This window comes from Enhydra lutris, unplaced genomic scaffold, assembly GCF_002288905.1.
Source record: "Enhydra lutris kenyoni isolate GAN:26980312 unplaced genomic scaffold, ASM228890v2 scaffoldscaffold72, whole genome shotgun sequence".
In the NCBI taxonomy this organism is placed as follows: domain Eukaryota; kingdom Metazoa; phylum Chordata; class Mammalia; order Carnivora; family Mustelidae; genus Enhydra; species Enhydra lutris.
In genome coordinates, this window is record NW_019154156.1 from 1,288,281 (window position 1) to 1,302,542 (window position 14,262).

The 14,262-nt window shown below is 39.7% G+C and overlaps 1 protein-coding gene across 1 annotated transcript in view; it reads right to left on the bottom strand.

The window, feature by feature from the left end:
- LOC111159969 (SRY-box 5) overlaps positions 1-14,262 on the bottom strand; it is a 521,422-nt gene that overhangs the window by 21,627 nt on the left and 485,533 nt on the right. Inside the window, exon 11 of the mRNA XM_022522689.1 lies at positions 6,162-6,307. Within this exon, the coding sequence (XP_022378397.1) occupies positions 6,162-6,307 (146 nt within the window). The remainder of the gene's footprint in view (positions 1-6,161; positions 6,308-14,262) is intronic.

A 14,262-nucleotide genomic window follows, 5' to 3' on the forward strand; every position in this document is an offset into this window, starting at 1 on the left:
AGCAACAATATTCATAATCTGTGTCACTGTAGTTTTTCCTAGACAAATTCCAACCAGCAGACTTAAAAGTTTGGGTTTTTTTAAAAAATCGCTCACCATGCTCACACGCACTCCCCCTCCCCGCACAACCCCCCACCCCCCACTGTGAGGCAATGATCTATCTCACTTCCTCCCGAAGGATTTACCTAACACACCTTCCTCCTTCATGAATTCCTCCCCCCCCAGCCACTGAAATACCTAGTTCTAATTCGACTTCTCTAATTCATTTTAGCTAAAGGCAACATCTACAAAAGCCATCCATAAATCATTAATTAATTGTAGTGTCTTCCACTGAATGCAGAGGCATGAATTCCTTCATATTCACTTTTTCAAAGCGAAACCTGTAATTCACAATTCCTCACATGCCTTGTCCTTATCTGAGGGAAGGAGCATGTGTTAGATAATGCTGAACTAGAGACACCGTGTCAGTTTCTGAAGAGTTAACACGACCGGCCCCATCCATCAGATGGCCAGCGAAGCATCGGGAGAGAATGATGGATGTAAAATTATTACAGGGCTGCCATCGATACACTTACTGCCATTTGTAACTAATGCTGGGACTGACACACTTTTTTTCATTATTAAACATCCACATTAAGTCAACATTGGTCACTGTCATTTCATGTTTGGCACTCTGTTAAAGGGAAAGAAAGAGGTTGACAATAGCAGAAAAGGAGGAGGTTGTAGTGGAAGAGTTTCCAAGCGGCGAGTGATAAAAATCAACCTCTGTTTACAAATGAGTCTATACAGTGTGTGCTAAGGCTTCTTAGGAGTATGACTGACAAGTGAAAGGAGAGACTGCCATCATTGTGGAATAAATTACGGTTTAAAATATACCTCTGACTCTCTAAATATCCCCCTTATTCTATGGAAATTCACAATGGATTTTCACTGAACCTCAGGAGAAAAAGCAAGGCACTGTGCCAGGTATCCTTCCTTGCAGTCATAGAAGAATTCATAGCATGTGTAGGCATTTAGATTTCAGGTACACTGTAGGCAATTAATGTTTGCTTGGTGGGGCAAATTCTCTATTGTAAAAATCAGAGGCACACAACTGTGTGTTGTTGTTGTGAGTGACATCTGTTTTATATGTGAAAGTAGTACAGAAGTCAGACTTAACATGTAGACACACGTGCAAGAACACACACTCATTGATTTAATCTGTCAGCCAAGCAAGGCTGGGGTGTATGTGTGTGTGTGTGTGTGTGTGTGCATGCTTATGTGCTCTTTACTTCTCTGAGAACTCCAGACAAGGTATAAGGCCCTGAACACGTAGCAGTGCAAGAACGAAAGTAGTTAGATAGATGGCAACAAATCTAACACAATCAAAACAAACCAGTTTCATGAAGAAAATATTTGAGAGCCTTGATACCATTTTTATCATGCAGCTGTGGGTTACGATGGCCTTTTCCTACTGAATAGCCATTCTGGTCCTTTTCTTCTCTGCCAATATACTCTTTGACCTTAAGCTGTCCCTTGGTCTCCAGGAGGATAAGCTAAGGTCTCTAATTCAGTCCCCAAATATAATTCACGGTCAACTTCAGGCAGCTTCTCTTGCTTTGGCCAGTAGTTCTCTTCACGGTATGCATTCAACCCATTTCTACCCAAACGAGATGTTTATGAGTCTTCTTGAGGGGTGTAGTGAAACATCTCTATGTGAATAACGTAAGAAACACCCCTATGTGAATGAAGGAGGAAAGGAACACATCTCTATGTGAAAGGACCGAAAATAGCAAAGAGAAAACTGCTTCTCCTTCCTGAGCTGGCCTGCCTTCATGGCACAGTTGTTATGTTCAGCAACATTTTATGACCCTAAGGGAAAAGCTAAGAGGATCACAGAGATTTCAACCCTGGTATCACTGAGCTGTTGAATTAATGCCACCAACTGCCTCCTCCAGAACTTCCTTATGTGCTAAAAATTATGAGGATTTCCTGACACACGTAATGAAATACATGCCCTAAAAGTACGACAGCAGGGGCGCCTGGGTGTCTCAGTGGTTTGGCCTCTGTCTTCGGCTCAGATCATGATCCCAGCATCCTGGGATCGAGCCCCGCGTCGGGCTCTCTGCTCAGCAGGGAACCTGCTTCCTCCTCCCTCTCTCTGCCTGCCTCTCTGCCTACTTATGATCTCTATCTGTCAAATAAATAAATAAAATCTTAAAAAAAAAAAAAAAAGTACGACAGCATAGGCGTCATTCCCCTAGGATAACTACACTGGGGGTAAGGGAAAGAAGCAGGGATCCTCCTGGTCTATACCACATTTCAGTCAAGTGCATTGGGTCTCTATTCTATTAATACCGCCTGGTGGTATTAGGACAAAAACTGAGGTCTGCATGATTTCCTATTAACTATGGCTACCTTCATACATAAGGTCGGAACCTGAGTATGCCGTTGGTCCTATGGTCAAGATTGTGCCACGTGGGTGTTAGTGAAGCAAAGAGGGTGGTTTTGACAAACTCAGTTTATGGCGGGTCTTTCTGATTCTCCCCACCTGAGAAGATTTTTTTTTATTCATCCACAACACTAATCTGTGAAGATAAGATTATCCGAATATGCAATCAGGCTATAATTAACCTGAAATGACAATTATAAATAACACAGTGTCCCAGAGTTTCCAAGAAACCTGACATACACAGTTTTTTGGGTATGTTGAAACACTTCCAAGAAAAGTAAAAAATGAGAAATCTTTTAGAAGTCTTCAATTAAAATGTGTTTTAGTAAAAATGACTTTCATTATGTGTTTTGGTGTATATTACTAGAAAACATTTGTCCCTATCTTCACACCTCTAATTGTTTTTACTACCAATTACAGCTTTTCAGAATTAAGACTTTCTGCTTGGGACAACCATGTTGGTCATTTAAAATGTGGAGAAAATACTATGTATGAGGTTTGTGTACAAAAAGATCTCCATGGCAGGATTCCAACATAGGGATCTCAGGTCCTGCTATCTATTACCTCTTGGACCAGTGGGAAACACCAGGCTGGATTTCCTCTCTTTTCCCTTTTCCTTTCTCCCAGATCCTTTCTATCTGTTTCTTTCTTTTATCCACCACTCCCCCATCCCCAATCCCACCCCTCCACTTCACATACTTTCTGGATTTAGGAATATTGTTTTAGTGAGAGAAATGTCCTTCGTTTGGTATTCAAATGATACAATAGAGTGCAAAAAATTTTATCAGATATCCTGTTTATGTTTTTCAAACGGAAGCAAAATTTCAAACCAACTACTGATCTACCTGTGCTCTGGCCATGGGTAAAGTCGGGCAATTATAAAGATATATTAAATGGGTAGGTATTAGGAGAAAAACAATGTAGGCATAAAGATATATTAAAAGGGTAGGTATTAGGAGAAAAACAACATAGGCATAGCGCTGTCACTTCATGTGGAAGAATAAGCAGGTACCTTGGTCGCTCAGGTATTGAAAGGATCTCATCGGCTAAGCAAAATGGGTGAGGCCTTTATTTACTTCCTACCAGTAGGTTCACACAAAGATGCCATCATTAACAGTCAAAGTATTAATTTGATTTAAACCATATACTTTATGAAGGAGGGGACATATTTTCTTGTTCAATAGAGTAGCTCAAGTACACAATCCTACCACCCTTGATTTGTAGCAGGTGTTAATTAAAAGATATAAATTTGACATTATCTCATATCCATGAGTTGCACGTGGATTCAATCATTAATATTATAGAAATGGCACCCAAGCTCAACAGGAAAAGGCAACCACAGTTAATGCCTGCTCAGAGGGCTTCAAAGAACGCCCTCTCATTGTCAGGTATCAAGGTGTCATTCAGGTCCTTCTGCTGAAAAGATTCACTGACACTTCCCCGAAGTCAGCCATGCTATTACAATAACGGAACTGTTTCACTTCCATATTTTAAGATTTTCACTGAAAAGCCCATGAAAATATAAGACTGTAGTTGATGTAACTCAACTGCATTGAAAGGGCATGGCGACGAGATCTGGGGAAGACAGGCTTCTTAAGAATGGAGACATCTTAACTGGCCAACAGCTTTTGGCAGGTATGACTCCAAAAATAATTACAACGCTAGAAAAGAGAAGGGGAAACTGAAGGCAGTCATGTTGAACAAGAGGCAACTATCCCTCTTGCAACACAAATAGAGAAGGTGCCAATCAGAGAAGTCAAATAGAGTCTGATTGTGGAGGGGGAACAAGGAGCGGAAATGAAGTCCGCTAACAATGGATAGCAAGGGAGCAAAGTGAATGCAGATGGCTCTACTCCGAGTACTTAATCAGAGGGCTGCGCAGAGTCACTGGAGCCGGCTCCAAGTCATGTGTTAGGACAACAGCTGATCTGTATTAGAGAAGATTAACTCACAGTGCCATGGTGGAGGGCCCAGGATTATTTTATGTACTTCCACTGCCTTACAAGCCGTCAGCACAATTACTGCCCTCCGATCTGAATGAGTGATCTGTAACCACAGCTAAACAGCATGCTGCTTAGGGGCCCAGGAGTTTCATGAAGATGAATTTCCATACCATCAAAGTGCTTTTAATGGGTTCCCTGATCCAACCACAAGGCCTGTTTTGCAAGTATATAGAACTCAGGATGAAGGCTTCCTGTCCAAAAGGATTTGGTCGGTTGTCACTTGACAATTCCCAGCCAGCACAGGGGAGGAGAAGGGGGGAGATAGGTAGAGTTGTCTCTGCTTTGGAGGATTTAAAAAAAAGGGTACAGATGCTTGCTGAATGCAACCAACTGCGGTATCCACAGCTGAATTCAATGCGCTTAACAAATAACGGCAATTTAGCTATGCTTGCGAGGAATAGCTTGAGTCACTTTGCATTAGCATCTGGCTGAGTGTTAAACTCATTTCTACATGGGGAGCAGAGAAAAGGAATTTCTGTTCAAGCATCCTTTCAAGAATGTTTAAATATTTGAATATAAATTCCTTTATGCTTGCTATCATTCCTTCTTAGAGCTGTCACTTTGCTTTTCCCCTTCCCTTCTGGTGCTTAGCTAGAGAAATTTTGTGCCCTCCTCGCTGCACCAGTATCGCTCTTCTTCTGCCTTGTGCCTGCCAGCGATGCCTCCCTAACCGCGCTCTGCTCTCTCCTCCAGGAACAGAGCAGAACTGGAGGCATTTCTCCATCCTTGGGACCCACCTTTGGACCGGAGGAAAAGTAGAGCTGTGACGGGATCACACACAGATAGCACCTCCACTTGCAGATAGTGAGCTTCTTAGAGGCTACACATCAAATTCCATCTAAAACCCGGGAAACCAGAAAGCTACCCAATTAGCAATCTGCTCCTTCTGGACACTACTGTTTGACTCGAAAGCTTCCCATGATGGTTAACTTTCAAATCATTGCTAAGTAGCTGATCATTTTTTCCCTCTGATTTACTGTATCTCTCTTCAGCTACGGGATTGTGAAAACAAGACCCAGTCACATTCTAAAATTTCAATTCAAAAATACCAAACAGGACCAAGATCACTCCGAGCATTCTGCAACGGCCCAATATTTTTCTGAGTAAAATACAATGTAGCTTAGATAAAAGAGTTTGAAATTGTTACATCTCAAAATTCAGCATTTTCACCGGGCTTTGGTAAAATGATCATGTCCGAGTTTTAAAAAGCACATTTTGTTTGGTAATTAAAGTCAAAATTTCCAATTGTGTAGTCATCTAAACCTTGACAGTGCTTTGCATTGGAAACATATTATGACAGGCTCGGAATCCTAGTTACTTAGACTATGAGCATGGGTATCATCCAAGCTTATGCTGATTAAAGAAGATTCAGCATTTTCAAATCCAGCTCATCCCCAAATACAAGTTAAGCATCTCTGTAAAGCAAAACTTTCACTCGGACTCAGATATTTCAAATGCCATTCCATTTTAATGCAAACTGATGGCAGAAAGGGGGATATTAATTGTCAATAAGGTTTGGAGATGGATAGAGGAGAATTATAACTCCTTTCATTTCCAGATGGTTTTGATTAGGAAGGGCATGAAAATATCTGTACTGACCGGGTGAGCGGGGAGAGGAGGGAGGGAAAACCTTCCTTCTGAGGTGGTGAGAAGATAAAAAAACAAAGGAAAAAAAAACATTTAGGCAATTTAAGTATTTTGGGAAGTCCATTATTTTATGAACTAACCTTTTCTGTCCGGCAGTTACTGAGACCTAAATTATTCACAACGGCCACCTTCCCATCAAGCACCTGTTGTTCCCGCCGAAGCTGCTCCTTCATCTGCCGAGCCTCTTGGATTGCCTTGGTGACAGCATCATGGTCATTTAAATAACCTGAAGATGTGACAGAACAAAGGCTATGTTTTGTATAAATGCATGGACAGGTTAACTTTTAACCACAAAAATCACGTCTTTTTTGGGGGGGGTGGTTAATGGTTAGTGTCTGGCATACACTACTTTCTCAGGTTCTTTAATCTAAAACGAATGAATGAGTAATCGATAATGCCTGATTGATACAGTCCTACATGAATGTGGTGCTAAGCCTCTGCAATGCAAACGTAATATGAAAGGCAAATACAGTTGTTTCCACATGCTTGGAAAGAAGTTTAAAATATAAGTTTTGAATAAATTTTTTTCCGCTGAGTATTCTGTAGTGCAAAAATAAGACCTTTGATTTTATTATTTTTTTTTAATGTAAGGCTCATTTGAATGTTGCCATAGGGTAGAGGTATTGATGATTATTACTCTAGTTATTGACATTCTCATCATACTGGAAAGGTCAGCTTCGAGTTTGTGTATAGCGCTATTAGGGTTGTTAGATACAGAAGGAATAAGTCATTATTGCCTGAGTGTAAGAAGATCATTCCCTCCCTCCGACCCCACCCCACCCCCACCCTGAATCCACTGATGGTGAAGTAAACCACAGGTAGCAGTGATTTGCTATGGATACAAACTTGTAAGAGTGAAGGGGCCAAATTTCAAGCACAGAAGGAAACCAAGCACCTGTGAATTGTATGATAAGAAATTGTGGCTACTGAAAACTACAGTCACACTGAATTCACACTCTTAATAAGATAGTTACATGACCAACTTGCGTCCACAGCTCCACAATCCAAAGTTAAAAAAAAAAAAAAAAGTCAAAATATTTCTTTTAAAGAATAACAGCTGTAAGGAGCAACACTAATTTTTAACTTAATTTTAACACTGGTCACTTGTTTATTTGATGGACATTATTATGTTCGTCTGCACGATTTTAGGGTAGAATACCAATGGGAAAAGACTGTTTTGTAAATATTGAAAGGAAAGCTAATATATCATCTTTCACTCTCCCTATCTTTTAACTAGGGCATAAAATGGCATAAACTGAATCTATAATATGAAATTGCCCAGAAAAGGGACTTGTTTGTGACATGAGGCTAAATCTAACCAGATCCATTGGTGAATTGTGACAGATGGAGGGACTGTGAGACAGAAGGCAGGCACTAATCACACATAAAATGACCGGCTTGCCTCAACATGTTCCATGGATTCCAGCAAACTTTACACCCTAATCCATTTTTAGAACAAAAAACATCTGGGCCATAAATCCTCTAATCTGCCAAAACACGCTATTAAATCCCATGATTTGTTGAAAAACACTAAGATTAAAGAAAGGAAATATAAAATGGCTAACTGCCGTGTTAGGAAAGTGTTATTAATACTCTTTCTTTGTCTCAATTATGAATGTTCTGGTACTAAAGAGCCTTGTCTAATCATGTCAGATTACACGTCCTCGCCGTATTGCTAGACTCTTCTATCTGATCTGTTGTTTGCCAAAAAACATAGAATACTTTCTTGCTGCTTAAATATTTCTATTGAAGAAGCTGGTGTCAGATTAGTACAGTGCTTCAGTGCTGGAGGGTTTCAAAATGATCCACGGTCCCCTCCCTCTCCCGATATGCACAGACTAGACTTCATCCTCTGATCTCCTTGAGGCAGAAAGATAAGTTCCAGTGTAGGCGACAGCGCGAGGAGCCTTGAGAGCGACTATAGGTTTTGCATTTCAGAGCTAAATTCATTGGAATGTACTCAAAGAACAAAACATCCTTGCTCATTATAAATACAGTACGAATCGTGAACGACTATTTAGACCTAGGTCAAGCCTTTAGGGTTAACGTTTACTTTAAATTATGGTTGTTTTTAACCGTATATTATCCTTAGCATCCTCTCTCTGTTCTCCTGAACAACCTTCTTAATATATTATTCCTGAGCTGAATCTGTTCATGTACACTACCACTCTAGAAAGAAATACAGCTCGTATAGGACAGTGATGGTCTCAGGACGTGTTCATTTACTAAAAGATCTTAAGAGGATCAGTCTGATTTTTCCTATGCTCTAACCCCTGTTTATGTACAACCTGGCATCATGCATTTTTGCAGTCTATTTAGCTTCTCCAGAGCACAAATACATTTTGAAATGGTTTGGCACACGGCGCTGAATAAAAGTATGAATTCTTTATGTTTTTAGGTGCTGCCAAGATAACATTGTGCAGGAAAAATGATTAATATAGATGCAAAAGGGATGCAAATTATATGGGGGTGAAAAACTGACAGACAAATGTTCTGTAATGTCTATTTCCAGTCCTAGGTGTGTGCTCCTATGCAGGTGGAAATAGGCGTCCACTTTAAAATAGACCTTGCTTTTACAGACTCTTGAATTTTAGTTAAAATGCTCTATGAAATCTAACATTTGTATCTGCTGTGTTAAATCTGAAGGCCATTTATATATTACAGAGTTGAATCATGACAGGATTGTGCGCTGGTTCTTTCCATTTTGTTCTCATCATAGTCACTAAATTACCAGTTTTGCTGATTCCCTCTCTCCACCCAAATGACTTCAACTCCGATTTTGGAGAGACCAATAAGGCTGAGCTCTCACCTTCCTTTCCTGCCCCACCCCCACCCCAACTCCTACCCCATGCTAGCTTCAAATCTGTCTCCAGTTCTGCCCATTGTCTCTTCCTGCTTCAGTGAAAATGGTGCCCCTGCTTTGATTCAAGGCAAATCCCCTCAAATTGTGCTCTAGATTTCTGTACCTCTCCACTGGTCATTCTCTTTCCCATTTATGTCATTAACTCTGAACCTCTCCACCATTTCAACAACTTCAATTTGTAAGTACTTAAGTTTCTCCACCTGAGACGAGCAAATGAAGTTTCTCTTTCAACTCTGGGTGGCCTTCTCTTTCCAACTGTCTCTCTTTACCTTCTAAGATTCTCATCATACTCTCCCATTCCTTCCTCACTCTTCCATTTCTGCTACAATCTTGTTTCTGCTGCCCTTGCACTTTTAAATTGCCTATTCCAAGGGACACTTGCCTTGGCTTGCCCAATGACCTCACTGACAATTCCCTTGCTATAGAAACTCCTTTCTTCTTCGTTTATCATCACAACATGTGATCCCCTTTCCTCTCTGCCTCCTCCATACCCATAACCTTGTCTGGGATCTGTTCCTCATCTCCTCCTTAGATTTGATCCATGGTTACAATCTTTAGAAAAACTGGGCATTTTGGATTTGGAAAACCTGAATTAAAATCATAACTTTGCCACTTAGAAGCTCTATAAATTGTACATGTGGTGTTACCTTTTAAAATCTCAATTATCTTATTGATTAAATGGAGATAACATTCACTAGGTAACATAAATGAGTTAATATAGTCTTGCATAATAAATGGCCCATGAAAGTTATTCATTGTCAGTTTATTTACAAAATGGCATAGTGAAATAGATAGGGTTTAGGCATTGGATACAGATGGGTCTGGGTTTCTGTTTCTTGGGAAGTGTGATATTTGCCAAATTATAACAATGTCACTGGGTTTCCATTCCTATCAACTGCAAAATGAATGTCAGGTTGATGGAAGAATTAAACAAAAACAAAATAGAACATCTTGTGAAGGAGTAGATAACACTGGGTACCTGAGGAAGCAGTAGAAAATGTTAATGCCTTTCTTTTCCTTTCTCTTTTGTTTTTTCTATATGTTCACCCTCAGCAGTCTTATTGTATGGCTTTGACCATAATGACAAATCTGTGAAGGGATATCATTTCTTGTTGGTATGGAGGTTCAAGGAAAGAGAGCCATGCCACACAACCCCACCCCTATGATTCCTTGATAGATTTAATTCAACCTGAATTATATATTTAGGCACCGACTGCATCATAAAATAGGATCAGAAGGTGGGTATGTGCTTAGGAGAGGTCTGGTGAACCTCAGTCTAAGGAGGGAAGTGGGAAGGCAATGGTCAATATTGCTTCCAGTTAGCACCTCAAATGAAATTTGGGAAATGTAGAATTGGGATCGTTAGTATAAGAAATCTGCACGATTCTGTAACTTTGTTAAATTCACTACAGTTTCACTTTTTATGCTTTAGTGTTTCTTTTTAATCACTACCAACAAAATTCTCAAAACTAAAATATAAAAATATTTTCAGGGGCAGAAAAAAAAAAAGGACAACCTGGAGATAACCTGTGTTATTTCATTTAACTCTTCCATCGACCTTATATTTGTTCCATTACAGTGGTATAAGAGGACATCTATTTGAAGTTTATATTTTTTAAGTGGTTTATTGTTATTAAAGTCCATTGTCAGCTTAGGAAACTCATGAGCAGTCTTAGGATAAAATCGAAACAGAAAGAGTTCTAGCTGCTCCACATGGAAAAGAAACTGTTAAAAAACAGAAGGAGGGGCGCCTGGGTGGCTCAGTGGGTTAAGTCTCTGCCTTCCGCTCAAGTCATGATCTCAGGGTCCTGGGATCAAGCCCCATATCGGGGCTCTCTGCTCAGCAGGGACCCTGCTTCCCCCTCTCTCTCTGCCTGCCTACTTGTGATCTCTCTCTGCCAAATAAATAAAATCTTAAAAAAAAAAAAAAAGGAAAAACAGGAAACCACTTGTACTGGGTTTTGTTCTGGGTTGAATTGTGTCTTTCAAAAAGATATGTCTGTGGCCTAAACCTGGTATCTGTAAATGTGACCTTATTTGGAAATAGAGCTTGTAATGAGATCACCCTGGATTTCAGGTAGGCCTTACATGCAATAACTGGTGTTCTTAGAAAGGAGAGAGAGATTTGACGCAGAGACCCAGGGGAGAAGTCCATGTGAATATGGATGCAGAGACTGGACCTAAGTATTGTCATAAGCCAGGAACACCAAGGACTACCAGTAGCCACATGGAACAAGGTGAGAGGCATGAACAGATTAGATTCTCCCTCAGAACTTCCAGAAGGAACTAACCCTGCTGACACCTTCACTTTGGATTTCTAGCCTCCAAATAGTGGGACAATCAATTTCAAGTTTAAGTGACCCAGTTTATAGTAATTTGTTGCAGTAGCCTTAGAAACCAAATACCACAATTGGTCTAAGCATGCTCGAAGAGTCAAGGGGTGATCCCAGGTACTATAAAATATCTGCTTCCTGCCTCAAATCCCTCCTGATTTTTATATACACATATCTGTCTATCAAGCTTCTATACTTGAATGTCTCATGAGTATCTGAGATGCAGCCTGTCTAGCACGGTATTCATCATCTTCCCAACTGCCTTAGACTGTTCTTCTTATATTCCATATCCCTTTCCAATGGCCCATGTCATCTAAGAGATCCCCTTTACCCCATACATGTAACAGGCAACCAAGCTGGGACAGTCCTGTTTCCTCCTCAGCTTTCAAATGTGTTCTTCTTCAGCCTCATGGTCCCCACTTTCACTAAAGGCCCCTCCTATCTCACCTGGGCCAATGTCCTAACCTCTTAACTGGTTTCCCTATCTTTAGGCTTACACTCCTTGTTAATCTGTCTCCTTTACTGATCACCAGGTAAAGCATTCCAAAATATCTCCCCAAAAGTAATTTGGATCGTGCCACTCTACATTATTAAATCCCCATCTCCCCATACCTTACTGCTTAAAGGAGAATTTCATAAGATGATGAAATATAATATTCTGTGAAAAATAATTCCATGTTCAAATAAGTGTGGGAAATACTAAATTAAAGTGAAAAAGGTTTCTTCATTGCATAAATTCCTAAGATCTTGATAATGTTAATGTGCACTGTGAATCTTCAAGAGATAACAAAAGTATGCAGCTTTTCCCAGATATCCTGGAACAAGAAACCCTGTAATGTTCCCCCAAAAATGTCATTCTGGGATAAATTCCAAACACTTTACAAAGGCTTAAAAGTCTCTTCGTGATATCGATTCTGCTTATCTTTCCCACGTCACTTCCTGCTAGTCTCTCCAGAGGTCTGTGTTTAAGCTGCGCAAAACTATTTCCTATTCCAAGCACTGGCCTGCGTCCTCCCACCCCCACCTCTGTCCCCCAAGCTTTTCTTTGTTACTGAAATACTCTTTCTTTCTAGCGTGTTTGGGACTTTATTCAACTGTCACTCCTTCTATAATGACTTCCCTGATATACCCCAGGCATGTTCCTTGGCAACCATTCGAACATCTCAACTCTATGCTCCTTCAAAACCTTATATATACTTTTACTGTCACATTGTCTTCCATTTGTCTAAGTTTGTGTTTCACACCAGTCTTTGAATTACTTGAGGGTATTTTAAAATTTTCAATCTTTTATTCCTTTGGCCCATGGCAGGGTCTGTTGAAGGAATAAATGCATGTTTCCAAGTTGAAAAGGTCTACTTTACAATTCCAAGTTGATTATCTATGTCATCACATCGATGGAAGCTTGTACCATAATGACACAGATTTCCTGAACTCATGGATTTAACAGATGCTGTGAAGGCAATACAGATTCTTATTTACTACATATTTATTTTACGTAGGGCTTTTCAGCTAGAAGTAAAAGTAAGGGCACGTGTTTCAAGTTATTTTCAACAAATACTGATTTTTTTCTATTGTTGAGGTCACTTATGATCATCAAATTTTTGGCACCCTGATACAATATGCATTTCTTCATCTGTGAAAACTCACAAGAATTAATTAGATTATAAATGTGAAAGCAATTTGTAAATTGTAAAGCACTATGCAAATGTTAATTGCCAGATGTTGAATAACACCCTCAACTTCCTGACAATCCACTGGCTTCCTATTAAACTACTACAGTATTTTTGTTCAATCACCTACCTTGATAGAAGTTTTTCTGATTAAAATTGTAAACTAATGAAACATCAAGGCGATATCCTCCTTCATGCCATTGTATTTTAAATTAGCAAGTTGTAGAAATAAAGTACCAAATCAATGAACTGGAAAATATTTTCTCTCATTCTATTGAATCAACGTGAGTCTACTACATTTGCTGAGTAAAGTTTTACTTTTCATGCATTAATGCCTCTGAAGAATAAAGGGCAAAGGATAATACATTCTAGTATCTTCCAAAGACTTAATAGAACAAGCCTGGAGGCTAGCTAAAGCCTCTGTCCAAGACTTTCATCTGCTCATCCTCCAAACTTCCATCTGCTCACCATTCTGCAAAATGTATGGCGTAGAGAAGACCTTTAATACCCATTTATTCAATGAATGAGTGAAAGGCTAGATAAATGACTGAGAAGACCATCTACCGTGGAAAGCCCACCAATCAACAAGCAACAACTGAAAAGGGAGTATGCCAACCAGAGACCATGAATCCTCTGGCCTCAACCTCCACTGGCTTTGAGTTTGGGCAAGTTACTAGGTCTTCATGCATAGTCATTTCCTTGAAATTGAAACAGAGGAAATAAACACAGAGTCACAGAACTGTCTACCCTGTGACAGGAACTTACTTAGAATCCCTGGGTAAGCACTAAGCCTCCTTAGGCCCTGGTTCCTTATCTGTAAAATAACAAGTTTTGACTGGATGATATGAATATCTGCTCTATCTAGTTTAGGGTCTATGATTCTAAAATTAGCTTAGTGAGAGAGAGATTAAAAATGCCTCGACAAATGTCAGAAGTAATATACATTTGTACAGTAGAGGTGAAAAAGGCCGATAAAAGAAAACATTCGGTCAGAAGATTCTAAACTTATCCATCATTCTTCTGAACTATTCATACCTTTTAAGGATTCCCTTTCTTTTGGAGCAACCTATCTTTTGCATACCATATCAAAGGCATTCTTACAGAATACAGTGTAATACTGGTCACCCACCTCAAAAACTCACTTTCTATATTTGTAGCTAATAGATATATAGCAAAGAGCCCATGTCATTAATGATAACTTAAGTTATCTTTTTGTTCACAGTTTTCCTTGGTTTATTAATGGCATAACACATTAATTCTTCTTTCAGGGGTGACCTTTACAACACCATTAATGTGCACAGCTTTTATCCAGCTA